Source organism: Vipera berus (assembly GCF_964194415.1).
Source record: "Vipera berus genome assembly, chromosome: 2".
NCBI classification, from domain to species: Eukaryota; Metazoa; Chordata; class Lepidosauria; order Squamata; family Viperidae; genus Vipera; species Vipera berus.
In genome coordinates, this window is record NC_138203.1 from 198,219,267 (window position 1) to 198,244,546 (window position 25,280).

General features: G+C 39.5%; 1 protein-coding gene across 4 annotated transcripts; it reads left to right on the forward strand.

The window, feature by feature from the left end:
* The first annotated feature begins 1,562 nt into the window (after window positions 1–1,562).
* Window positions 1,563–19,026, forward strand: ZCCHC10 (zinc finger CCHC-type containing 10). 4 transcript variants are annotated; one of them, XR_014025334.1, is made up of 5 exons: window positions 1,563–1,618; window positions 7,852–8,010; window positions 11,777–11,818; window positions 14,457–15,470; window positions 18,252–19,026. XR_014025334.1 is itself a non-coding variant. In XM_081319537.1 (4 exons), exons 1-4 carry the CDS (start codon window positions 1,569–1,571, stop codon window positions 14,752–14,754), a joined length of 549 nt encoding a protein of 182 aa, XP_081175663.1. In that variant the 5' UTR covers window positions 1,563–1,568; the 3' UTR covers window positions 14,755–19,024. The 4 variants fall into 4 exon arrangements, 1 of the variants encoding a protein (XP_081175663.1); XR_014025335.1 differs by having other exon boundaries at window positions 14,457–14,847; window positions 15,355–19,025; XR_014025336.1 differs by lacking the exon at window positions 18,252–19,026 and having other exon boundaries at window positions 14,457–14,847; window positions 15,401–15,417.
* Window positions 19,027–25,280: the final 6,254 nt, after the last annotated feature.

A 25,280-nucleotide genomic window follows, 5' to 3' on the forward strand; every position in this document is an offset into this window, starting at 1 on the left:
TTAGATAATGTTCTGATGTTTGCCCTTCCAAAAGAAATAGTTTAATCAACTATATAATTAATCAACTGTATATAATTAGTTACATTCTGTTTACAATCTTGTAAAGACCAATTACAGACTAAAAGGGCCAATTACAGAAAATAGATATTAGTAGAACAGGCAATAGATAAATTATATTTATTTTAGCTTTGGTCATACTTTGTTGTGTGAAGATGACTAAGCGTAAGTTCCAATCTGCTTGAGTCATCAAAACCTTCTCATATTGTGTTATAACTTGTGAGGCATAAAAGTCTGTGTATATGCAACATAATAGGTAAAGGTAAAGGTTCCCCCGCACATGCGTGCTAGTCGTTTCCAACTCTAGAGGCTCATCTCCGTTTCAAAGCTGAAGAGCCAGCGCTTGTCCGAGGACGTCTCCGTGGTCATGTGGCCGGCATGACTTAGACGCCAAAGGCGCACGGAACGCTGTTACCTTCCCACCGTAGTGGTCCCTATTTTTCTACTTGCATTTTTACATGCTTTCGAACTGCTAGGTTGGCAGAAGCTGGGACGAGTAACAGGCGCTCACTGTTACACGGCACTCGGGATTCAACCCGCCAAACTGCCGACCTTCTGATCGACAAGCTCAGCCACTGAGCCACTGCGTCCCTATGCAACATAATACCCTAGAGTTAACAATTGTTGATAAGAAAGACAAAGAAGTCTGGATAGTGGACATGAAAGTACCTGGAAATAGCAGAAGAGAAAGAAATTGAGATAACCACAAAATACAAATACCAGAAAATAGAAACAGAACGACAATATGTTTAACACCATCAAACATCCATATCTACCTATCCCAGGTTCAGAAGGACTTGATAAATGGATAAAAATGCCAAATTGAGTCTGAACATTTGGTTTTGTTACGAACCACATTATTTCCATGTAAGTAAAATATGACAAGCAGTACAATAAATATTAATTTTTGAAATTATAGTTTCTTCCTTTTGTTGAGCACAGAATATTCACAAACTGTACCATACAGTCTCAAGTAACAATCCATTTTTATCATCTCTGGATTTTAGAACCTCATTGTATGAAGTTATGACTCTGGCAGCGTTATCCGAGACTGAAGGACATGTATAGTTTTGAACGCATCACGCTCAAAGAAACAAGGGAGGGGGGGGGAGAGAGAAAGTTTCCATATCAGAGACCAGCATCTCCCCCGCCTCCTTTTTATAGCTAATGTTCTCGTTTAAGAAAGAACTTGCAGTTCGAAATGGCTTATTCCATTCTGGTTGGACATAAAAAAAATACTTAAATAAAAACCGCTCCGTTTCGACTGAATCCTCAAGAAAAAAAGGATTACCAATAGCTCGGGAAAAGGCTAAGGAAGGCGAGAGATACTCGGAAGAAAAAGAGTACGGGCAAGCAAAAGAGAGCAAAGACGTCCACCTACGATGCCCAATGGTACCGTCCGAAGGTTCCCCTCCCCGCTCCTTTCACTGGCTGCCGAAATACGTCATCCGATAGAACAGGAAAAGGGAGGGTGGAATTCCCGGCATGCTTCTTGGGTTCGTGCCCGGCCGATGGCTAAGATGGCGACTCCCATGCATCGTTTGATCGCTCGGAGACAAGCGTGAGTGTGTGGCGGGTAGAGAAGGGCTGGAGAGGGAAGCAACCACCCTGGGCTTCTCGAGAGAGGGGTGTTAAACGAGCTGGAGGCAGTCCTGCGGGTGAAGCGCGGGAAATCCAAACCACTTGCTCCCCAGCTGTTAGGGGAGGACAGCGCTAAGAGGGAAGAATTGGGAAGACTTTTTTTTAAAAGGGCGAGACATAGTTGCGTGTGTGCAATTGGTCTTTTAAGGAGGGTGGATTCTCGTGTACGTGTCGAGAGGGCAGGTGCTGAAGTACCTAGAACGCCGCCGCTTCTGCAGGGGTCAGGGAGTAAAGGTGCGAAAGACGTCCTAGCTCCCTTGATGCTAAACTCGGGAGGAGAGCCGTTGTGTGTTGCGGTATGTTTCGTTCAGCATCGCTTGCTGGGGAAAAACTGGCAGAGTAAGCGGTTTAATCGGTGTCCGGGGCAGTTATGGTCGTGACTTCTTGCCCTGTTTGTTTTGCTTTGCTTGGTGGCGTGCACATGGAAGTGCCGTCTCCCATAACTTTCTCACAAAGAGTTATTTGTTCGAACATTATTAGAAATAAAAGGGTAGTTGTTTCCTGTGCAGCGCTGCTAAATGTTATGTGCATGGTGATTCTACACAGTCTTAAATAGAATAGAATCAGTGGCTAAAGGTGTACAGTACTGAGCTAAAATGTGGTTTGTTTGGTGTGTTAGTGAATTGTTAGTGAATTGAGCCAGATTATGGTTTCATAAATTAATGATTAAATACATGCTAACACCTTTAAAGACTTCAGTAATGCTGTTTATATATATTACAGTAAATGTAATGAATATCTTCTAATTGGCTTTGTGTTAAACATTTTATAGTGAGCTTTCACTAATGCTGGCACTCAAAGTGTTCTCTCTGTAAATTTAAATATTTTGTAATGCTGGAATTAGTTAAGAGGTTCTTAACTTCTTTGGACTTTTTCATAATCTCTCAGCAGCTTTTGATACCATCGACCATGGTATCTTGCTGCGACGTCTCAGGGGGTTGGGAGTGGGGGGCACTGTTTTACGGTGGTTCTCCTACCTCCTGGGCCATTCGCAGTTGGTGTTGATGGGAGGGCAGAGGTCCGCCCCAAGGCCTCTCGTTTGTGGAGTTCCTCAGGGGTCGGTCCTCTCCCCCCTCCTGTTCAACATCTATATGAAGCCACTGGGTGAGATCATTCGTGGTTTCGGGGTGAGGTATCATCAGTACGCTGATGATACCCAACTTTTTCTTTCCACCCCAAACCAACTCAGTGATGCCCTCGACGTGATGTCCCGTTGCCTGGAGGCGGTTCGGGTTTGGATGAGGAGAAACAGGCTCCGACTCAATCCTGCCAAGACTGAGTGGCTGTGCACACTGGCATCTCGAGTGAACCATTCTTCTCCATCTTTAATGATGGGGGGTGAGGTGCTACCCCCCCGTCGATAGGGCTCGTAACGTGGGCGTCCTCCTGGATTCACGGCTCAGTTTGGAAGATCATATAGGAGCCGTGACCAGGGGGGCTTTTGCCCAGGTTCACCTGGTGCGCCAGTTGCGGCCCTATCTGGACCGAGATGCCCTACGCACAGTCACTCGTGCTCGTGACCTCCCGGTTAGACTACTGCAATGCTCTCTACATGGGGCTGTCCTTGAGGACCACTCGGAGGCTTCAGCTGGTGCAGAATGCAGCTGCGCGAGTAGTAATGGGAGTTTCCCGATACTCTCATGTAACACCTCTTCTCCGCGAGCTGCATTGGCTTCCAGTTGCCCTCTGGGTGAGATTCAAGGTGCTGGTGATGACCTATAAAGCCCTAAATGGCATGGGTCCGGATTACCTTAGGGAGCACCTGCTGCCAGCATCAGCTTCCCATCGTCCTGTGCGCGCCCACAGGGAGGGCCTCCTTAGGGTTCCGCCGGTTAGAGATTGCCGGTGGGTGATTCCCAGGGGGAGGGCGTTCTCTGTGGGTGTGCCTGCCCTATGGAATCAACTGCCAACGGAACTCCGGACTGCCCCCGATCTTCGCTCGTTTCGCCGGGACTTAAAAACTTGGTTGTTTGAATTGTCTGGCCTGGACTGAGGGATTTTAAATTATATTAAATTAAATTAAACTAAATTAAATTAATTTTAAATTTCAATTTTAATGTTATCTTAATTTTGTGGGCTTGTATTAATTTAATTGTATTTTATTCTCTCTTTTTGTATTGTTTTTAACTTGCCCTGTGAACTGCCCTGAGTCCTTCAGGAATAGGGCGGTATATAAATTCAATTAATAAATAAATAATAATTTAATTCTAAGTCTTCAATCCTTTTTCAATTATTATTTATACAATATTTGGATGTGTTCAGAAAACCTGGTAAATACATAGTCACAACAGTAAACATAAATAATACTATCTTTCTCTGTCTCTCTCTCTCTCACACACAAACACAATATTTTTCAGACTATATCATCTAATCTCACAATTGTTGGTATTCCTGTTAGCAATAATCAGAATTTGAAACTATTAAGTACTGTAGACAATGGCAGCTGCTCTGGGAGTGGACGACATTCATAGCTTTAAGAAGCAATAAATCATGGTTAAATGAGCCACATTAAATGGGAGCCTGGAAGTTGTGTGTCTTAATTTTCTAAAATTAATCACATTCTGTAAACATTGCTTAGATGTAAAATTAAGGTGGTTTATCTTTTTGTGATAAGAGAATATCACATTATTAATTTGCAGTAAGGTTTGTGTTCTTGAAAAGATTGGTTGATTTATACACTCACTCACTCTCTGACACTTTGCTGTATTTCATCTGAACTGAGCTTCAGATGACTGGTCTTCAGACAATCTGTTGCCATTTTCCACTGCCTCATCAGGAGAAGCTTATTGTAAATACAGGATGAAATTTTTATGTAAATGTTTGGATGGCCCATCCAGATATTATCTATGTTATAGCTGTATTTTAATTCCTCAATCCACATTTTTCCATATACAGTTTAATCGTTTAGGGTTTTTCTGACTGTCTTATAGGTACAATTTTCAACATTTTTCACCATCAGTTAATGGAGTTAGTTATTTCTGAGACTCTTAAAAAGATCACCCTTTTCAAGGGAGATAATCTCTTACCTTTAGTTCTGCAAACAATCTTATTCTAATCCAGTTAATTGGGAAGGTATGAATCTAAGAAGTGAACAATCCACTCCATATGCTATATGTCTTTAAAGGATTGTAAAATTCTGCTAAATTGCTTTAATGAATGTAATATTAACAAAATACTTTATTTAAAAACGTAGAACATGATTAAAGAACCAATTTTCCATAACCACACACTGAAAAGCAATGTTTAATAAAGTAATCAAATCAGTTTAGTTAGAAATAGAGCTTAAAGGATTTTAAACATTCAATTTTTATTCTTACTCTTTCCTACTTTAATCTTCATAGCAATATTATTTAAGCCTTGCAGAGGCTAAACACATTAATTTTATCCCTGAAATCTGGTGTGGAGCTAGTTCGCCCCCTGCAGTGCATCCTGAATAAGCACAGAAGCTCTAATACAAAATTTTGAGAATAAAAACTGGTTTTTTACTTGCATCCTGATATCACATGAAAGTATATAACTTAGAGAGATTGTATCACAACACACCATAAATCTTCCTCTAAATTATGCTGCTAATTCTAAAAGAGATAGCTAATATTGAGATTAAAAGATGACTTTATGGATTAGAAAAAAAACCTTAGGTAAAAATCTGCATTATTCCAAGGAAGCAAACATTGTATTTGAGTCAATACAATACACACTTTTGAGTGAATATTGAGATACATTGAGTTGGTTTGTGTTCAAGAACTGATGAAATTCAATTGTCTTGGGTCAAGTGAACTATGGATCAATCATATAAATTCTAATTGCCACTAGGTGATTCATAGTAATATTTTAGCAAATTTTGAATAGCAGAGTAACCAGTGACTGTTGGTTTTATTGTGACTATGTACCTACCATACTAAGCCATGAGTTGTTCAGTTTACAAGTTGCTGCATTTGAAAAACTTCCTGAACCATTAACTGTGACTTATAAACTACAGTGGCTGAATTTGAGTAGTATGCTGAACTAAAAGTAAATAAAGTATATTTAGCTTGCTTTTTGTGAATCCAGCTATTGTGGATTCAACCTAGCAGCTTTCTATAATTACCGTATATTATTAGTTAAATATGCTCAAAAACTGGTTTTAAATGCTTTGAAATACCATTCCAGACAATGAATTTCTGAATTGCACAAATGAATTACTGATACTTTAAAATTTAGACACAACCGTAAGTGATTTCAAAAAATGAATATGCCAGCTACCTTGATATTTAAGTATAAGGCATTTAATAATGACATCTTTTGAATGTGACTGCTGTTTAAACAATGTAAAATGTTCCTTGTGCAGAGCTTTATGAAGATGCATTTATAAAGTGACCTTTTGTAGTAACCATCAACAGATTATAGGAGAGGAGCCATTTTGGGTCACTTGATTTGTGTGCTAGCCACAACCATTCCAATCAAACGTTGGGGCAATCAGCACAACACAGTGATGAAGAAAAAGGTGCTGGAGAGTCCTAGCAAATGGTCTGGATATTCTGCTGGATATAGCTGCAAGAGTTTGGGTAGCAGCAGACTCTCTCTAGTGATAAGAGCTGATGGCAGTAGGAGCAGGAATTGAAGACTGGTGATGGGATCAATCAGCCTGGGCCTTATGGCTGCTAAACAGCTTCTGGTTTGGTGTGACAGCTATCTGGCCTTTACCATGCAGGAGTTGGGTTATGGGGAATATGGCAGGAAGTAGGAAGTAGGCCTCACTCAGGGAATGTAGTTCTGGTGTCTTGTACCATTGCTGTTTCAGCCCCCTACTCTCTATTACATTTCTTAATCATTGAATCTTCAGAGGCAGAGGCGTTTAGATGCTGCTACTAATTGCCAGGACAATCCATAATAAAACTTCCCTCCCTTGCTTGCAATATTGAAACTTGGACGAGCATAGAGGAAGATTGCCTTCTTGGAAATCTGCCTGCCTGGGGTTCAGTTGTAATATCAGCCAAGGCCAGGAGGTGGAGGCAAGGACTAGCTTTGGTAATCTGGGACATTCAGGTGATATTTAGAGGTGCTACCCCCAAAATAACTGGACATGAGATTCTGTAAAGTTGGGCTCTAGGGTTTATGTGAAATACAAATAAATAAAATGATTGCTATTAAATTGACACGCAATTTCTATCTTGGTATTTGGAGGTTGCAGGGATCTGGAGAGGGAAGAATAGATTCCAGCTCAACTCTAGCAAATCTTGTGTGGCTGTGGGTGCTAGGACACCTTTATGCCAGTGATTTATCATCCTTAATTCTGGATGGGCATATATTATAGACAGAATCAGTGTGCTATTTGACTCAGGAATTCTGGGAGTTGAAGTCCACGAGTCATAAAAGAGTCAAGGTTGCCTACCCCTGTCCTAGACTCATGGTTCCTATTTGAAGAACAAGTGGCAACTATGGCCAAGAATAGCTTTATGTTGCTGGTTGTGCCCTTCCTGGACCAGGACACACTGTTCGTGGTATGTTATGCTGTGGTTATCTTCCATTGGACTACTGAAATGGGCTCTACATTGGCTGATTTGAAGGACATCGGGCAATTAGAATTCTGGCTACATCTGATATGGCCATGTTAACTTTTGTTACTCAAGCTATCCTGGCTCTCAATAGGCTTCCAGGTGTAATTCAAGGTGTGTGTTGTACCTATAAAACCTTTCACGTCATGGGCACTGGTTATTTGAGGGAATCACCCTTCTTTAATTATCTATATCCATCCCATCATATCAGGAGGAACATGCTGAGTTTCTTTGATTAGCAAAAGCCATCTTGCATGTCTCAGAAAACATGATTTTTCTATTGGAGCACCTGCCCTAGCTAAGTTATCCCCAACTTAGTTGGCCTTACAGAATTCTTAAAACTTGGCTATTTTATCAGATATGGGGCTGATTGCTGATTTCTTTGGTTTTTAGATTTTGTTATCGACCCAGAGTCATTGGCAAGATGAATAGCAAGATAAACTGATTAAACAAATGAAATTTATTGAATTGTGTGAATATGAGTAATCATCAAGTTATAAATAATATAACTAGCAGGAGTTAGTTTGAAACTGCCATCTAGTTACAAGCAAATTTTTGTTCTATCTGACTTTTTAAATAAAATACAACTAGTCTCAATCACTTTTATGTATTTCCACAGAGAGGCAAATAAACAACATGTAAGGTGTCAGAAATGTTTGGAATTTGGACACTGGACATATGAATGTACAGGGAAAAGAAAATATCTGTATAGACCATCACGAACAGCAGAATTTAAAAAAGCACTTAAAGAAAAAGAGAACCAGCTACTACAACAAAGGTATGATATACTATGTAAAAGATTACATGTCATTTATAGAAATATATATATATACAAGGAAAGAAGAGTGAAAACCTAACAAGTTCTGCACCGTTGGGGAGGAATGTATCAGAATGTCATGCATAACACTATAACCCAAATACCGTATATACTTGAGTATAAGCCGAATTTTTCAGCCCACTTTTTGGGCTGAAAAATTCCACTTCGGCTTATACTCCAGTCAACAAAAAAACTTACCGAGGACTTGTGCGCGGCCGAGGCTTTGGTGCTTCCGGGATCGCGCGCACCTCTCCCAAGCCGCCGCCGTCCGGAGACCTGCCGAAGTTTGGGGAGGTTTGGGGAGGTGCGTGCCTCCCCAAACCTCCCCAAACGTCGGCAGGTCTCCGGACCTCCGCGCCCTGCCTGCCTGCTTCTTTCCGCAGCGGAAAGAAGCAGGCAGGCAGGGCGCGGAGGTCCGGAGACCTGCCGACGTTTGGGGAGGTTTGGGGAGGTGCGCGCGCACCTCCCCAAACCTCCCCAAACTTCGGCAGGTCTCCGGACGGCGGCGGCTTGGGAGAGGTGCGCGCAATCCTGGAAGCACCGAAGCCTCGGCCGCGCACAAGTCCTCGGTAAGCTCCGGGCGGTCACTTGCTTCGCGTCTCCTGAGGGAAGGGGGGGCGACTGGAGCGGGCGTGTTTCCTCGCCTGCTGGGCGCCGCGATTTGCCCGGGGAACGCGCGGGCCCCGAATGGCAGCGTGGAGCAAGGAAGCGGACAGCCAGGGCTTCCCCGAGAGCCGCGGCCACACAGGGTATTCCTGTGTATTCAGGCTTGCAAAATGGCAGATCGAGCCTCTGCTGGCGGCAGAGGCTTGCAGAGCGCGGATCCAGCCTCCGCCAGCGGCGGAGGCTTGCAGAACGGCGGATCGGCTTATACTCGAGTCAATAACTTTTTTCAGTTTTGGGGGGTGAAATTGGGGGTCTCGGCTTATACTCGAGTCGGCTTATACTCAAGTATATACGGTAATCCTGAAAGCTAAGCTTATAAAGGATTCATTTTAGCTTGAGAGAATCCTGGGTGCAGTTATCAGGAGTTGAATGAATGGCTTCCTGTCAGTAAAAGTATTGATAGTATTGACAAGGTCAATAAAACATTAATTCTCTCTCAGCTTCCAAAACAGACATGAAATCTTATATTGGCAAAAATGCAGCTTTTTTGTTTTAACATGTATCTGACAGGGTTACATAAAGGGCTAGAAAAATCTTAGAAAATAGTGGAGATGGGTAAGCTTCTTAACTTTTTAAGTCCCATGAGACAAGCAAATTCAGGAAAAAGGAATCATTTAGATTTCTGAAAAAAAATCTTTATTGTTTTCAGGGTAAAGCCCGCTAACGGTAAAGCAGTTTTCTAGACCAAGTCTAATTAAGCAAAGTTCTGGCGTCTCACGGGAACCTTACCAGAAACATTCTGATATTGAAATGGGGCTGTCTCAACACAGTTGTTACATCATTACAATACTTACTGTGATACTGAGCACTCCATTTCAAACTTAAACCCATTCAGGAGTTCATAAAGTCCTGTCATGAGGATAAAGATTGGTGCCTTAGGACCAAGCCTCATGTGAATAGGGGAAATCACAGAAGGATTGGAGGCAAACTTTTGTCCAGCTATAGAATCATTGGCTATGAGAAGCTGCTAGAACACAATAGTAGAAAGGGGAAAAGTCGATTTAAAATTGGCTCAACAGGGCATCTTCTTCCAGGCACAGTTCGTTACTCTGCAATCTGAATTGTCTCTGCCCTCTAACCCTTGGTGGAAAAGAGAGTCTAGGACCCTGCAGAAGCAATCTTGACATTGAAATAGTTCCAATAGTGGTCAGGTTAATGCTCACCATTAGTAACATCTTACACAGTGTAAATGATAATTTGACAGAGATGGTAATAATTGCACAAGAAAAATAATGTGGGGAACATTCTGGCAGAATGGGTTCTGGCAAGGCTGCAGTTTGAGATCAGAACTGCCTGTTTTGAAATTGAAAATGCTTCAAATTGAAAATGTTTGTCACATCTCATAAAGACTGAAACTTGTGCATGGGAAAAGAGAATATTATGTCACTGCCTCTTCTCTTTAATTATGGGCAAACCATTAAAATAGACATAAGTTCGTAAGGATGTATGTTTGGACATAAATTAGAGTAAGTCTGAGCAAGCCTTTTTCAAGGTTCTGAATCAGTATGTAAAACAATTGCAGTGGGGGCTCTTTTTAATATCTCTCTATCATGATCAACAGAACTCTGGCAGCAGCTATTTAAGTCAGCAGTAAATACATTATTACAGTTCAGTTTTGAACTGTTTTCTTTCCTGGAACTATTATGTGATCACTTTTTTCCCCCTTGGTTATTCTCACTTATTCTACTACTAGTTCGGTTCTCCTTTTGTTGCAATTCTTCTTTTTCTTTTTTCTTTTTAGTCCTTTCACTCCATGTCTGTTCCTAGCATTGTTTTCCTGCCCACTCCCTCACTATTTACCCTCATAGTTAAAAGTTATTTATGTAATTCAGGCTGGTGCATTATTAAATGGAAATGGAATGTTTTGTTTCTCTTCGGACTGTGCCAAATTCCAGGGAGGCAGTTTGGACCATGCTATTCTGGGTGGAGATTCAGCCTTTTCCAGAATTAAATTCTGTGAATCAGCAGTAGTCCAATGTGTTCTGGACATAATATTCCCGATGAAACAGCCAAATAGTCCCTGAAATGGTATGTCCAGGAGATCAGATGATCCAAATAGAAACAGTTTTGTAGAATTCTCTGAAATGGTCCATTTCTGGCTGAATGAACTTTGCACATTCTAAGAACATTAAAATTATAATTAAATTAGATGTTATTCAAAGTGGACATATTATAAAAGTGATCTTTTGCTACTGTGATTTTTTTTAACAAATAGGAAGAGACTAATTTTTACTAGCACTTTTGTTTAAGTGACATTATAACCATTTTTTTCTATATAATGTACATTTCTTTACCTTAATAGGGTATTGTTGGACATTTCAGTCCAGCAAATAAGTCAGGGTTGTTACTCTTCATTAGAAATACGTTGAAGAAAATAATAGTTATACTAACCAAAGAACTACCCGGTCTATATTCCTATTTATATGGCTAAGATCTTTTCTTCAAAAATTGAAATGTTTTATTGGCCATTTAAATACCATAATTTATAATTTATTCTGCATTCTGTTATTTTGTTGCTGCTTGATTTGTTAAGAATTGAGACTAGGTTTTGACCTGTATGCATGTAATAAGCAGATAGGTTTAAACTAAGATTATAGAAAAGAATTAGTTAAGATTAAAAGTTAATATCTAAAACATCTTTTAAAAAAAGTTCAGTGTACTTGCTTTGTAGATCTGAAATATTTATATTAAGATACTCCATTACAATTAAACATGTACAACTGATTCTCTTTTAAGTTTGACTTAGTCAAAAGAAACCAAAATATATCAAAATATTTTTTTCACATATGAACAATATTTATATGCTGTTTGGTTATGAAATTTTTTGAATGATTTATAAATAATATTTAAACAGTTTAAATATGCAGCTCTATTTAGTTCTTTTTTATTTTTTGTTCATTTTTTAATATCTTAGATTTCCACCTTTGCCTTATAATTTCTCATTTGTTAAGAAACTGATTTTGATCTAATGTTAGTGCAGGTTTCTGATTGAACTCTTTTTAAAAAGTACATATTAACTGAAGTAATTTCTTTCCACCTGATTCCCTTCCCTCCCAATCAGTTCCGGAGAATGTACTACAGATAGGAAGAGCAAGAAAAAAAGGTATGTAAAGAAATAATTAAAAATAAATAAATAGATTTTATCACATTAATAGTTTCATAGCATCGCTATCTGTCACTTTGACTCATACTGACATGCTCTCCCACTTCCGATCCTTTCTTAGCTTGAAAGAAGAGATTCTTTTTAATATGATTATTCATTATTTTGATTTATATCCTTTTCTTCTATTCTTAAAGAACTCAAGGCAGCTAACAACAATAAAAACGCCAATACAGAAATATAATAAAATGTCAAAACGTTTTCACATTGAAAAAGTCTGGCTAAAAAAGAGCATGAGAATAACTGATAAATCAGGCCTATGCCCATACTAGCCCTGCATTCTGTTTCTCACATTGGCAAACCAACTCTCTCCGAGGTGTTCATAAACAGTAGTTGGAGACCTAATCCCTCCTGTCATTGTTGTTCTGTAACTGGTATTTGGAGGCACCCTGCCAACCCAAGGGAAACACTGAGTCCTCAAGACTAAGCCCTTGATCGACTACATACTCATTTAATCCTCTTTTAAAGATATATCTAGGTCATCACCACATTTGGTAATGAATTTCACAGGCTAGTTACATGCTCTGTGATATTTTTTTTAATGATTCTAAATTTCCTTTCAGTCATTTTCATTGGATGAAAACCTGATCCTATATTTTTGCGAAGGAAATGTACCTCAAGAATGTTTTCATCTCCCATCCCCCAGTTGTCAGGCTTTACGCAGGCTCACTGCAATTCTTGGCTCTCCAGGCACATCACCTTTTTTCAGGAACTGGTCTACTTAGTAGAAAGCTCCCAGACCACAACTCGGATTGGTTAGTCTTGTGTGGTTTTTTTTTTTAACATCAGACAAGCATGAAGCAACAAGCCAAAAGATGTATCTCTTGTGTTATACGTAAATCAAACCCCTTCTGTGTATGTTTCCCAGTCAGTAAATACCTAGATGTTCTCCTGAAGGCCTTGAAAGTCACTTGATTTGTGTTGACATAACAGTGCTCTCTAGCCTGGTTCTACTGGTTTCCACTTCAACAATTTTCATTCCTTGCATTACTTTTTCCTAAGCTGGTGCCTCCTAGCTATATTAGTGACTGCTGTATTTTTCTCAGCTAACATGTATTTTAATTTTGTAGTTGCGATTGTACTTCTTTTACCTTTATTGTAAACTTTGTTAGGTGCTTAGAGGCATTTGGGGCAATTACTTGCTGTGACTGATTTAATAAATAAAATGTGAGGAGGGAAGCCTTTTAAGTCCTTAAAATATTTTTGTTTCATCTTCAGTAGTTTTCCATATCTTTGATATTGCCTCCTCCTCCCCCCGCCCATAAAACTGTCATACTGTTTACAATATTATGGGTGTGGATATACTATAGATTTTTATAAGAACCATTATAATGACGACAATTTTATTTTTAGTCCCTTTCCTACCATGGATTTCTGCTTTTTTCCCAAAGCTGCTGCACAATGACCCAGACTTTCTCTGACCTATCACTGTGACACTTCCCCCCCCCCCCGCCAAGAGCCCAAGACCTTTTCTGGATATTTAAAGCAAAAAGATCCAGAGACCGAACTCAACTTCTGAGGCAGTACATTCTGTAGCTTGAGAAAAATATAGAAGGCTATTCTATTTGCTGGCCAAACTGGCCTTACAAAGTGAGAGCTTCTTTAAGAGGGCCTTTCCTGCTGGACAAGCTCTAATGAGTTAAATCCGGCGGTGTGCTTGTAAGAGCCAATTGTTAAATGTTCTGGAATTTTGTGAGCCAGTTCAGACCAGCGCAGAGCAGAGCTGCAACATGCCAGTAACCTGGTTGGCAGTGTAGCAGTAGCAATGGAACTGGCAGAGCCAGTTTATCAGCACACCCTTAAACAAATGGTTGCAAGATAGTGAGGTTCTAAACTGTTTAGGGTCTTAAGCACTAAAAAAAACCTTAAACTGCCTGGAACATGTTACAAGCAATTCAGATCATATAAAATTGATGTATTCTTATATAATGCACCATAGAAACCTTGCTGCAGAAAACTGTACTTAAGTATCTGCAAACACTTCCTGCCTTATCATCATCATCATCAGGAAGAAGGCGGCAGGAGAAGACACATGAACTTAATGCCTGCTGTAAATAATTGACAGTAGGAAATGATTTTCTAATAATTTCTATATCATTGCATAGGCTGATATGCCTGCAGAATTATTACTTGAATCAATTCAATGTGTTAATTAAAACAACAAAGCTTTTTTCCGATGTATGTTATTCTTTTATGATTATTGATGACCACATGGTAAGCCTGTGCAAAGCATTTGATAAGGGTCCCTTTCCATCATACTCCTCCAGGCACGGATTTGCTCCTTGACGTGCCATATATCCTGTAATCCATGAAAAGTCTCACTAGAGCCTTGAAAACAGCCCAGCAGACTCTTCTGCTTTGAGAGATGTGTGCCGAGGCAAAATCTCACAGAACGATTTGCATAGGCCTACTGCAAAAAATGTCAGCCCTTGAGCAACTGTCAGACTATTTGGGGACAAGATGCAAGCTGTCCCCTAATGCTGTGTATTTATTTGTTTTTTTTTCCTATTAAAAAGGTAAAATCTTTCTCTTAGTGAAACTGCTAAATAATGTCTGCTGGTCCTTTTAAAACTTCTGCCAGGTCTAAAAGTGTGACAAGTTCCAGCAGCAGCAGCAGCATCACCTCAGCTAGCGAGTCTTCATCAGAGAGTGATGACTCCTCCTCCTCCTCCTCCTCGTCAGATGACAGTGATAGTGATGAAAGCACATCCAGTTCTTCATCTTCTCCATCATCCAGTAGTTCTTCTAGTTCTTCTGACTTTGAAACAGAGTCAAGTTCTTCCAGCAGCAGCGGCAGTGGCAGCAGCAGCACAGACAGCAGCACAGACGAGGAACCACCAAAGAAAAAGAAGAAGAAGAACGATTTAGTGCGATGCTAGGACTATGGTGGCAGTAAAAAAAATAACTCGCATCGAAAATGCATAATGGCCAAACTAAACTAACCGGTTGTCTGTTTTTACAGTTGTAAAACGGTATGTGTTTTTACATAGTAGTTGATAGGCCATAAGCTGTTAAATGGCAAGTAATACTTACTGAAAGAGTATTTTTGTGGATTACTGTTTAATAGGGAATGCTACCTTTTTTTCTTAATTTTTAAAGAAATCTAATATTTATATGAATTAAGGTCCAGTCATCCTGATGTTTACATGCCGGAAAGCAGAATATATTTTCTGAATCATCCTGTGTTAATAGTCATTCAGCCATCTTGTGTTTACATCAGTTTTATAGTCTAAGTAAGATGGAAGGAGAATATGAAGTTTGATTTCAGATGGCTAAGATACCCAAAGCCATATTTAATGTTCCTCCTCAGTTACAGAGGAAACAATATTGCATTTTGTACAGGGGGGAAAAAAAACTTGTTTGAAATAGTAAAAAAAATAGTTCAATATTGTAGTCAGTTAATGGCTCAGTATCAAATTTATGTTAATTGGATTCTTTTGTGATCAGTATCCTATATACCCATCTTATTACCATCTCAGTCTAGTAGGATTGTTGAGCCTATTGAAACCAGGCTGTCTGTCTCAGTTGCCCTCTTGGACTTTGCCTATGCAAAATGATGATGGGTAGAGATCTTCGCATTATACTGAGGAGTACGGTATGTATCTTACTACAATTAAGCTCTCTCTCTCTCAAGTCTTGTTGCAAGCCCTCCTGTAACATTAGGTTTTGACTGTCTGCCATGTACAATTTCCTTTTGCTCTTTGGGTAGAATAATTGCTGGCTAGTTCATTCTACTTATACAGTACACAAACTTGTGGAAGAGGATATGATAGCTGGGGGAAGAGAAAGGTAAGCTCAATTCCCTCATACGCTCTTCCAGGCAAAGAAAACTTCATTACAGTAATCTACTGCGTTTCCAATAGAAATAGATATTAATACTATAAGTAAGAGGTAGCCCAAAGGAATAAAAATAGTTTATGCTATAGTTTCAAAATTAAAACTGTACGGGCTTCTGTCTATAGTATTATTTCCAGTTTAGAGGAAGTTAGAGAAAGAAAATGTTTGGGGTACTTCCTGACTCCTACTTCTAGTCATATAACTTACTTTCATATTTTTCTTCCTTTCAGAGAAAGGGATGTGTTTAAATTTATTCTCATGTAAAGCATTAGCTTGGCAACTGGTCACTGGGTAAACATTTCAGCCCAGAAATCCTTGGAAGAAAGACTTCATGCTATGTTTTACATTTGGCAGAAATATTGCCAGCTAACCATCAAGTTATCAGTGTTTCTGTTCCTTTAAGCCTCTGTTTTTACCTTTTGCCAGTTATTAATTGTCCCCCTTTCTCCCCCCCCCCCAAATCCTTGAGCTATTATGGTTGTAATTTAGTGGAATGTAAAAGTAATGAGTGAATACTTTACTAGATCATTTTAAGTTGTCTCTTTAAATGCCAAATCCTTGTTTATGATGACATGTAATGATTTATTATTATTATTATTATTTCAGAATAAATTCTTAGGGTTCTATTACAGGTTTAAAAAAGAGTGTACTTATGTTTATTATAAAGTGGAAAGAGAACACAATGACACTGTAAAGTAAAGAAATATCCAAAAAGTAGCATTTTCTAAAATAGAAAGTTATAATATTTAACTCAAAAATCAGTTAATATTCCTGGTATAATATTTAACTCAAAAATCAGTTAATATTCCTGGGTATCCCCTTGCAAAAAGCATTTAAGCCAGAGATAAACTTATTTCACTCCAAGGCAACACTGATTTCAGTTGATGATGCTGCAACCAAAAGTCGATAGGGCCAGTTCACTTCAAGCTTGCTGCTCCAAATTACTTTTCTGGAGGCAGATCAACACGTCCTTTGCCTCTTGTAGTAATTAAGCTTTTAAACTGCCTTTGCTAATACAGTATCAATTCAATCTGTTTTTAAATTGTGCAAATTTTGGGTTAGACTTATTTCTGATCAGCACTTGACACAGGTGGACATTTTTTTTTCTCTGCTGCTTCCAGCCCTCTAGAAGGAGGGAGATCTTGGATTGAACCTGAAGACCAGGCGGGACCCCCTCATCCCTCTGAATATGGCTTGAATAGAGGTTCTCCATGTTCATATTTAAACACAGGATGAATAACAAATTGCTCTTTAAATCAGAGGGAAATCTTGAGGCAAAAGAAGCCTGCTGTATGAGAATATATGGCAGCAACAGTTTTATTACATATATATATATATATATTTAGCAACACTTGTTTCTGCACTTTTGTCATTCTTTAAATAGTGGCTTGACATTTGTTGTAATAGCAATTATTCTTCTCATCCAAATCTAAATGGTTTAATGTACCCAGTGCCCTCATCTTGTCTAGAAGGCTAGGATACTCCTTTTTACACAGTTTGGACCAGACCCCTGATCCTCTGTCCACTGAAAGAGAAACAGCACTATCCAGTACTAACAAAGACCACCTTCAGTTTTGTAATAAAAATCCTTGCAGGGCAGCTACATACATGTCTCTCTCTGCACTACGTATCAGAATCTTTGAATCAAGGCCAAAAGCTTTGATCTTTTTAATCAGACGTGTTCAGGCTTAAAGACTTCCCTTTAAGCTGTTTTTGCACTGTGCATGGAGAGTAGTATTCAGTGCTGCAACTGAAATGTTTCATCTTTGTGCCTTTCCCTAATATTAAATATGCCCTGAAAGCATTATGAAATGGAGGAGTTTGAGGTGTTTGCTTTGTTGTCTGCACACTATTTTGGGCACCTAGAAAAAAATGTTATATAAATGCTTTCAATGAGAAAAATATTTATTTTCAGTGGAGCTGGATAAAAAAGATATCTTTAAATATTTCCCCTTGTGATATTTTTGCATAAAAATTCTTAGCCTATAACATGCATTTGATTAATCTGGTCATATTATAATTTACAGTCACTTATTTAAAAATGTTTATTTTTTGCATAGCACAAGTTATATATATAATACATTTGAATGGAAGATGCATATTATGAAAGATTATTGCAGTCCATTTCTTGTAGGTTATGGAAAAGAAATAACAGATTATAGCTATTGGAAGTATTCATTAATCCATAGTTTCTTTTTAGTTTCTTTTTTTGGGGGTGAGAGCCTTTTTATGAGGAATATGTGGGAGGGGACATGTTAAATATCCTAATCTAGTTAAAGTATGAATCAATGATTGAATTATTTTTTTATATTTTTATGAAAATGTGTGTAGAATGACTTTGGAATACAAATGTTCTATTTAAATGTTTATGTAAGTTGTGCATTTTAGTCTGTAATCATTTCTATGTTTTGCAAAATTTAGGCACTATAATTCTAAAACTATCAGAAAAAAATTTGAATCATGCTATATAGAATGTATAATTTAAGAAATTAATAAATTATTAAATGCAAATTAAGGGTTTAAACTTTTATTTTTACAGATTGTAAACTTAGTATGAATACTGCAGATTGTTTTCATGATGACTACTACCTATCATCAAAGATAATGAAAGAAGTGTCTAGAATGTTCTGCTTTACCTACAGGATTGTTGCCTGCTAATTAAGCAGAATAGGAAGAACAAATATAGAGGTTTAAAGCCATGAAGAAAGGCAGTAAAAGTGTTAATGACTCCAACAAGCATGTAACAAGACTGTATGGCCCAGATATTGGAAAACATGGGTAATACCTATGCAAAGAAGAGAGTTACAGGAGAAAGCAAATTACCTTACTATTGCACAAATTGCAATTGCAAACGAAATTTTGCTATACAACTTACAAAGAATAAAGTCATACATGAAAAAAGGGAAATGCCAAATGAACAAACACATTTCCGTAAGGCAGAGGACCCAAGATAAGGCAGATAATGTAAATCAGATAAGAAACAACACTCCGTTTCCCCCCCCCCAGAATGAGGTTTGTTTTTGCTTGATCAGATATAACAGAGCTTTTGACTATGTAAATCATGCCAAAATGTACAGTATAAGTAAGACTAATGAGGGTTACCAGAATATCTGATCACTCTTCTGAGGAATCTTTATAAGAATATATTGTAGAGACTGAGCTTGGAGATATAGAATAGTTCAGAGTAAGACAAGGTTGTATATGATTCCCAATTTTCTGTCTATATGATAAAAATGGTGAAGTTGGAAGAGATGACAGCAGAAGTCAAAAACAGGAAGGTATAATGTTTAACAATTTGAGATACCATTTTGTTAAATGAAAATATAGACTTAGTGGGGGATGGGGAGTGATGCAAGGAAAGATGCAAAATATGCTCATTACCACATTTATTTACTTAATCATATTTAAAAACTGCCCATCTCCCTCATATTTATTTAAGCGGAATGGATCTTACAGTGCTAGGTTGCTACTGATACTCTTGCCAAAAGCAGCAAGAGCTTGCAATATTCCTGGCTCATTATGAAAGTAAAAATGGATTACTCTCATGTTAAAACAATGACATGACAAACACAGTGTCAGCCCACGTGCCTAGTGACTGCACTATTGTTGGCAAAGAAATGAGGGTGGTAAGTTTGCTCAGTTGAACAATAAAGAAAATAAAGTATAGTGTGGTAGAGAAATAAAAAAGGCTCAATTTTAAGGAGGAAGACAGTGATAGAGAAAATTGTGAAATGTACAGATATTTCTCTGGTATAATGAAGATCTGAATAGTTAAAGCAAAGGTTTTTCCGGAGATAATATATGATAGGTAGATAGATGCTTTTTCAAGAAGCTTATGAATGTTATCATAGACTATAGAAAACAAATCAACTAATCCTAGGCTGATTGAAGCCTGACTGTTCCTTTCAAGTAATGAAACCTTGTGTGATTTGGATGATGAATTAAAAAATATGCTTGGGAGGTTCAGGGGATAGGAAGGAGCTTGACTTAATGATACCTAACCCACTTACAATAGTTAGGTGGCTAATAACTTGGAAATAGTGCAGTTTGAATTTATGCTGGTTTTGTGAGTTTACTTATGTACAATACTCCCTTCAGTGAAATAATAACTTTATATTAGGATTGAGAGTGTGTATTATCCAGCTGTCATGTCCCTTAAAACATTCAGAAAAGATTTAGGTATTTTTTTCAAGTATGGATATCAAGAACGATTCAGAACATCTGGGTTAGATGCCAAATGCATTTAGAATTATTCTGGCTCTTGAAAATTGAGCCCAAGTATTAAGGAATTATTATTATCGGGTGTGCCTCTCTTACAGCTTTTTATGGCTTTCCAACCTGGGAGTGCAAAAATATTACAGTTTGCAATCAGTTAAGATAATTAATTACAGACAGACAAAGAGTGAGCTAAGACATCACAGAAAGAAATGCTTAAGCTGAAGTACTTAATTTCTGGTGATCAAGGCTAATTAATACCTTAATCTACACATGGGCATTTAAGATTGGTACTGGTATGTACAAAAACAACACCATGCAATGTCTGTCCATTTGTTTGTTTGTTTAACAAATGTATATGGCTGCTCACACAGAGTGACTCTGAGTGCCTTACAAAATAAAAAATCCAAAATACAGAAACCCGTAACCTCCCCCCCCCAGCAGCATCAAACACAATCAAACCAATTACTTGATTGGCTCTGTGTCAACCTGGTGTCGCTGAAAGAACCACATCTTCAGCACCTTCCAGAAAAGTATCAAAGTAGGGTTAATCTTATATCTGGGGAAATGATATTCCATAGGGAGGGAGTCATCACAGAGAGGGCCCTTTTTCTCGGCCCCACTCTGTCAGATGGGACCCACAACACACCCTGCCTTCCAGTTCTGGTGGGCTGGGTAGATGTAACTGGAGAGAGTTGATCCTTCAAATAACCTGGCCCCGAGCCATGTAGGGCTTTAAAGGTGATAGCGCCTTGAATTGGACCCAGAATAAAATGGCAACCAATGCAGCTCCCGCAAAAACGGTGACACACGTGCAAATCTAGATTTGTGTAAAACTATGCAGGCTATTGCAGTTTGAACCAGCTGAAGCTTCTGGATACTCTTCCGTGTTGGTTCCACGTACAACGCATTACAATATTCCATGTGGGAGGTGACTAGGGGCATTGGTGATTATGAGAAGAATACGGTACCGGAATGGGGATAACTGATGCATAACTCACAAGTATACGAAAACCTTCTGTCTACAACTGCCACCTGTTCCTCGAGCAGGAGTTGCAAGCCCAGGAGAATCCCCAGATTACGTACCAGGTCTGGGGCAGTGCTACCCCATCCACAAGCAAAGATGTTAATTCTCCAAGGATCAAGAAGCCCCAAACCTAAAGCCACTCTGTTGCTAGGGTTCCATTTCGCCTATTCCTCCCTATCTTGTCAAGCTCCAAAAACCAAGGAAGACATGCTGAGATTCTTCTAAGCAGTTTCATTTATCGTTCCTTGTGCATAGACAGAACTCTTGCTAGACTAAAGCAAATTACTTACACCATTAAACAATACTCTGAGAACTCCTAGGGAGGAGCTATTCTGACTATCTTCCTCCCACTTAAACTAGCTAAACTTTGCTGTCTTTTACTTCTCTGGAATGCATTGCCTCCCTCCTGGGAATCTGGACTACATTTCACATCAACAGCCTCCAGGCACTAAGAAAGGGGAGTCGTGGCATCACTTAACTCACCATGGGCAGAGATATAAAGTTGAATATCATCAGCATACTGATGATAACTCACCCCATGGTGACAGATGATCTCCTACAAGTCATTAAAGTTTCACCAAGTTAAACAGGACTGGAGAAAGGACCAGACCCTGGAAAATAGGGCAAAGCAGAGACCGCAAGTTGGGCCACATGTTCTCATTCAAGCCAACTGAAAATGAACTTTAATGAAGAAAATGAACCGGGACATCACAGTGCTGTTCCCGACTCTCAATCCCCAGAGCTGCCCCAGAACAATATATAGTTGATATCAAAAGCAGCAGAGAATCAAGTTATGCAAGGACAGACTCACTAACCTCATTCCACTTCTGCCAAACATCATCAAAAAGTACAAGTAATATTTCCATTCTGTATCCAGACTGGCAATCTGACTGAATGGGATCCAGATAATTTTTTTCCATCCAGAATCCTATGGAAGTGCAACAAACCATCTTCTCAACAACCTTCCCCAGAAAGGGAGGTTGTAGTTAGGACAAAAATTGTCCATCAAGGTGGGATCTACTGACGGCTCTTTAAGAAGAGGGCAGAACCACTGTCTCCTTTAAAGGGCTAGAGCAGAGGTAGCCAACCTTGGCTCTTTTATGACTCGTGGATGTCAAATCTGGCTGGCTCAGGAATTCTGGGAGTTGAGGTCCACGAGTCATAAAAGAGCCAAGGTTGCCCACCCCTGGGCTAGAGCATCACCCCCTCATCCAAAGATGCATTGACTACCATCAGTACTCAACTGCATGTCACCTCTTGGGAAGCTTTTACCAACTAGAGGGAACATGGATCTAAAACACAAGCTGCTAAGCTCATGTTTCCTAAGATCCTGCCAACTTCCTCAAGAGCAGGGGTCTTCAAACTTGGCTCTTTTATGACTTGTGGACTTCAACGCCCAGAATTCCTCAGCCAGTGTGCCTGGGTCAAGAGCAACAGAGTCAAACCATTACCTACCTCAGGCTTCTCCACTGGATGAGTATCCATGCTAATATCCAACTGGGAACAATCTGAATTATATGCCAGAAAAATCATATTCCTCAGCAGGCCCCTACACCTAAAAAGAATTTGGTCACTTTAAAGAGGGCAGCTGGATGATGTTCTGCAGAAGCAATTAGTTTGGACAAGTATTTCCATTTCACTGCATGAATCGGTGGTAGGATTTAATAGCAATTTTATCCATTTTGATTTAGTTTATTCTATGTCTTCTGTCAGTGGTGCTCTAGAAGTCTCTTGTTCTGTTTCATCCTTCTCAAACCATTCACAAATACCTCTTAGGTATAATTGTCCAACCAATTTTGCATCCATCTTATAGCTGTATAACCTAGCTTACATGTTGAAAACTTCGTTAAGATCTCATGGAGCCTCTGCTGTACTTACATTATGACCACTTGATTCCTACAATCAAGGGCACGATGGTTATGCGGTTAAAGACACTGAGCTTGTCAGCTGGAAAGCTGATAGCCTGGGTTCGAGATCTGAGTGCAAGTTCCCATTATTTGCCCCAGCTCCCTAGCAGTTCAAAAGTGTGCAAAATTTGAGTAGATTAATAAGTACCATGTCAGTGGGAAGGTAACAGCATTCCATGCACCTTTGGCGTATAGCCATGCTGGCCAGATGACCAAGTATCTTTGGATAATGCTGGCTCCCTTGGCCAAGAAACGGAAATGAATGCCGGACACAACTGGACAGGGAAACCTTTACCTTATTGCTATAATTAACAAATTATTCTATCAGAAAAGATTAGTGGCTTATTCTTGATAAATCCATGCTGTCTCCTGATGTGCAATGCAATCTTTTTTAAAAGTTCACAAATTTCTTAATAATTTATTCCAGAGTTTTGCCCAGTATCAATATCAAATTGATGATCTGTAGTCGCATGGGTCCTCCTTGCTTCCCTCTTTTGAAGGTAGGAATATTTGCCCTTCTTCAATCCTCTGGCATTGTGGTTATCATAATTTCTGAAAAATCACAGAAATAGGTTTCCAATACTGTACCTTCACAAGCCCTTGGATGTAACAGGTCTCACCTTGGAGGCTAAAGTATAGATAGCATCCGGATGCTCCATAATTATCCTTTACGTACCTTGTATCAATTATTCTGTTTAAATCCATTTTAACAAAATTTCCACTGAAACAAAGTAGGAGTTGAGGAGATTGGTTATTACCCCATCATTGGTTAATATTCAACCATCTTCTCCAAAATGAGGCCACCCCATTTTTTTTCTTCCTTTTACTATTGGCACCATCACTGACCTTTTGTGGGCTAGGCTTCTTGTTATGTTGGTTGGGTTGGGTTCTTATAAAAACTTATCCTAACTTCTGACCTTGATGCAGTCAAAAAAAATCTACCTTTCTTATTCAACTTGGATTCTAACCAAAACTGGCTGAAGAAGAAGTTCATACACTGCCCAGTATATCAACAAATCACTAATAACAAATCACTAGTCTATAAGGACAGATTACTTATCTAGAGTCTGTGATCTGTGCTCTTCAGGCAGAAACTACGTGTCCAGTTCAGCCCTCCTGCTCTATTGAGTTGCCGTGCTATCAGCCCCCTCTACCACAACGATCCTGCAGGAGAAGGGCAGTATGGACAACTATGGGATCTGGCAGGATGAGAGCTGTGAACCATAAACAAAGCTTTCGCTGTGTCCCTGCATAACAGATAAAGTTCCCTTGCTGACCTTAATAGGGACACTAAGGAAACAGGTCAAGGTAGTCATGATGATGATAACTCACATAAGCAGGGGATCGTGGTCCGAGATGAAGAACTTGCTTTGGACAGGGGAAAGTGTGAATCAGATATTACACATCACTCATGCAAGAAGAGAAAGGCATCTAAAAAGAGAAACCACCTTCTGGTTGGTGATTCAATTATAAGGGATGTAAATTCAGGAAAGGATACAGAGGTTTTCCCCTTCATGGATTACTGCCTTGTCGTGGCGAAGGGGCTTGCTATGAGCTATGCCGTGCAGGGCTACCCAAGATGGACAGGTCATAGCAGAGAGCTCTGACAAAATGTGATCCACTGGAGAAGGAAATGGCAACCCACTCCAGTATCTTTGCCATGAAAACCCTATGGACAGTACCAAAAGGCAAAAAGACATGATGCTGGAAGATGAGCCCCTCAGGTCGGAAGGCGTCCAATATGCTACTGGGGAAGAGCAGAGGGCTAGTACTAGTAGCGTCAGAAAGAATGAAGCGACTGGGCCAAAGCTGAAAGGACGCTCAGCTGTGGATGTATCTGGTGGTGAAAGGAAAGTCGATAGTGTAAAGATTTTTTCTCCATAGGAACCTGGAATGTAAGATCCATGAATCAAGGAAAGCTGGACGTGGTCAAACAAGAGATGACAAGACTGAACATCAACATCTTAGGAATCAGTGAACTAAAATGGACAGGAATGGGTGAATTTAATTCAGATGACCATCAGGTATACTACTGCAGGCAAGAATCCCTCAGAAGAAATGGAGTAGCCTTCATAGTCAATAAAAGAGTAGGAAAAGCAATACTGGGATAGTAAAGGTAAAGGTTCCCCCATACATACGTGCTAGTCATTTCCAACTCTAGGGGCCGGTGCTCATCTCTGTTTCAAAACCGAAGAGCCGGCGCTTGTCCGAGGACGTCTCCGTGGTCATGTGGCCGGCATGACTAGACGCCAAAGGCGCACGGAACACTGTTACCTTCCCACCGGAGTGGTCCCTATTTTTCTACTTGCATTTTTACGTGCTTTCGAACTGCTAGGTTGGCAGAAGCTGGGACGAGTAACAGGTGCTCACTCTGTTACGTGGCACTCGGGATTCAACCCGCCAAACTGCCGACCTTCTG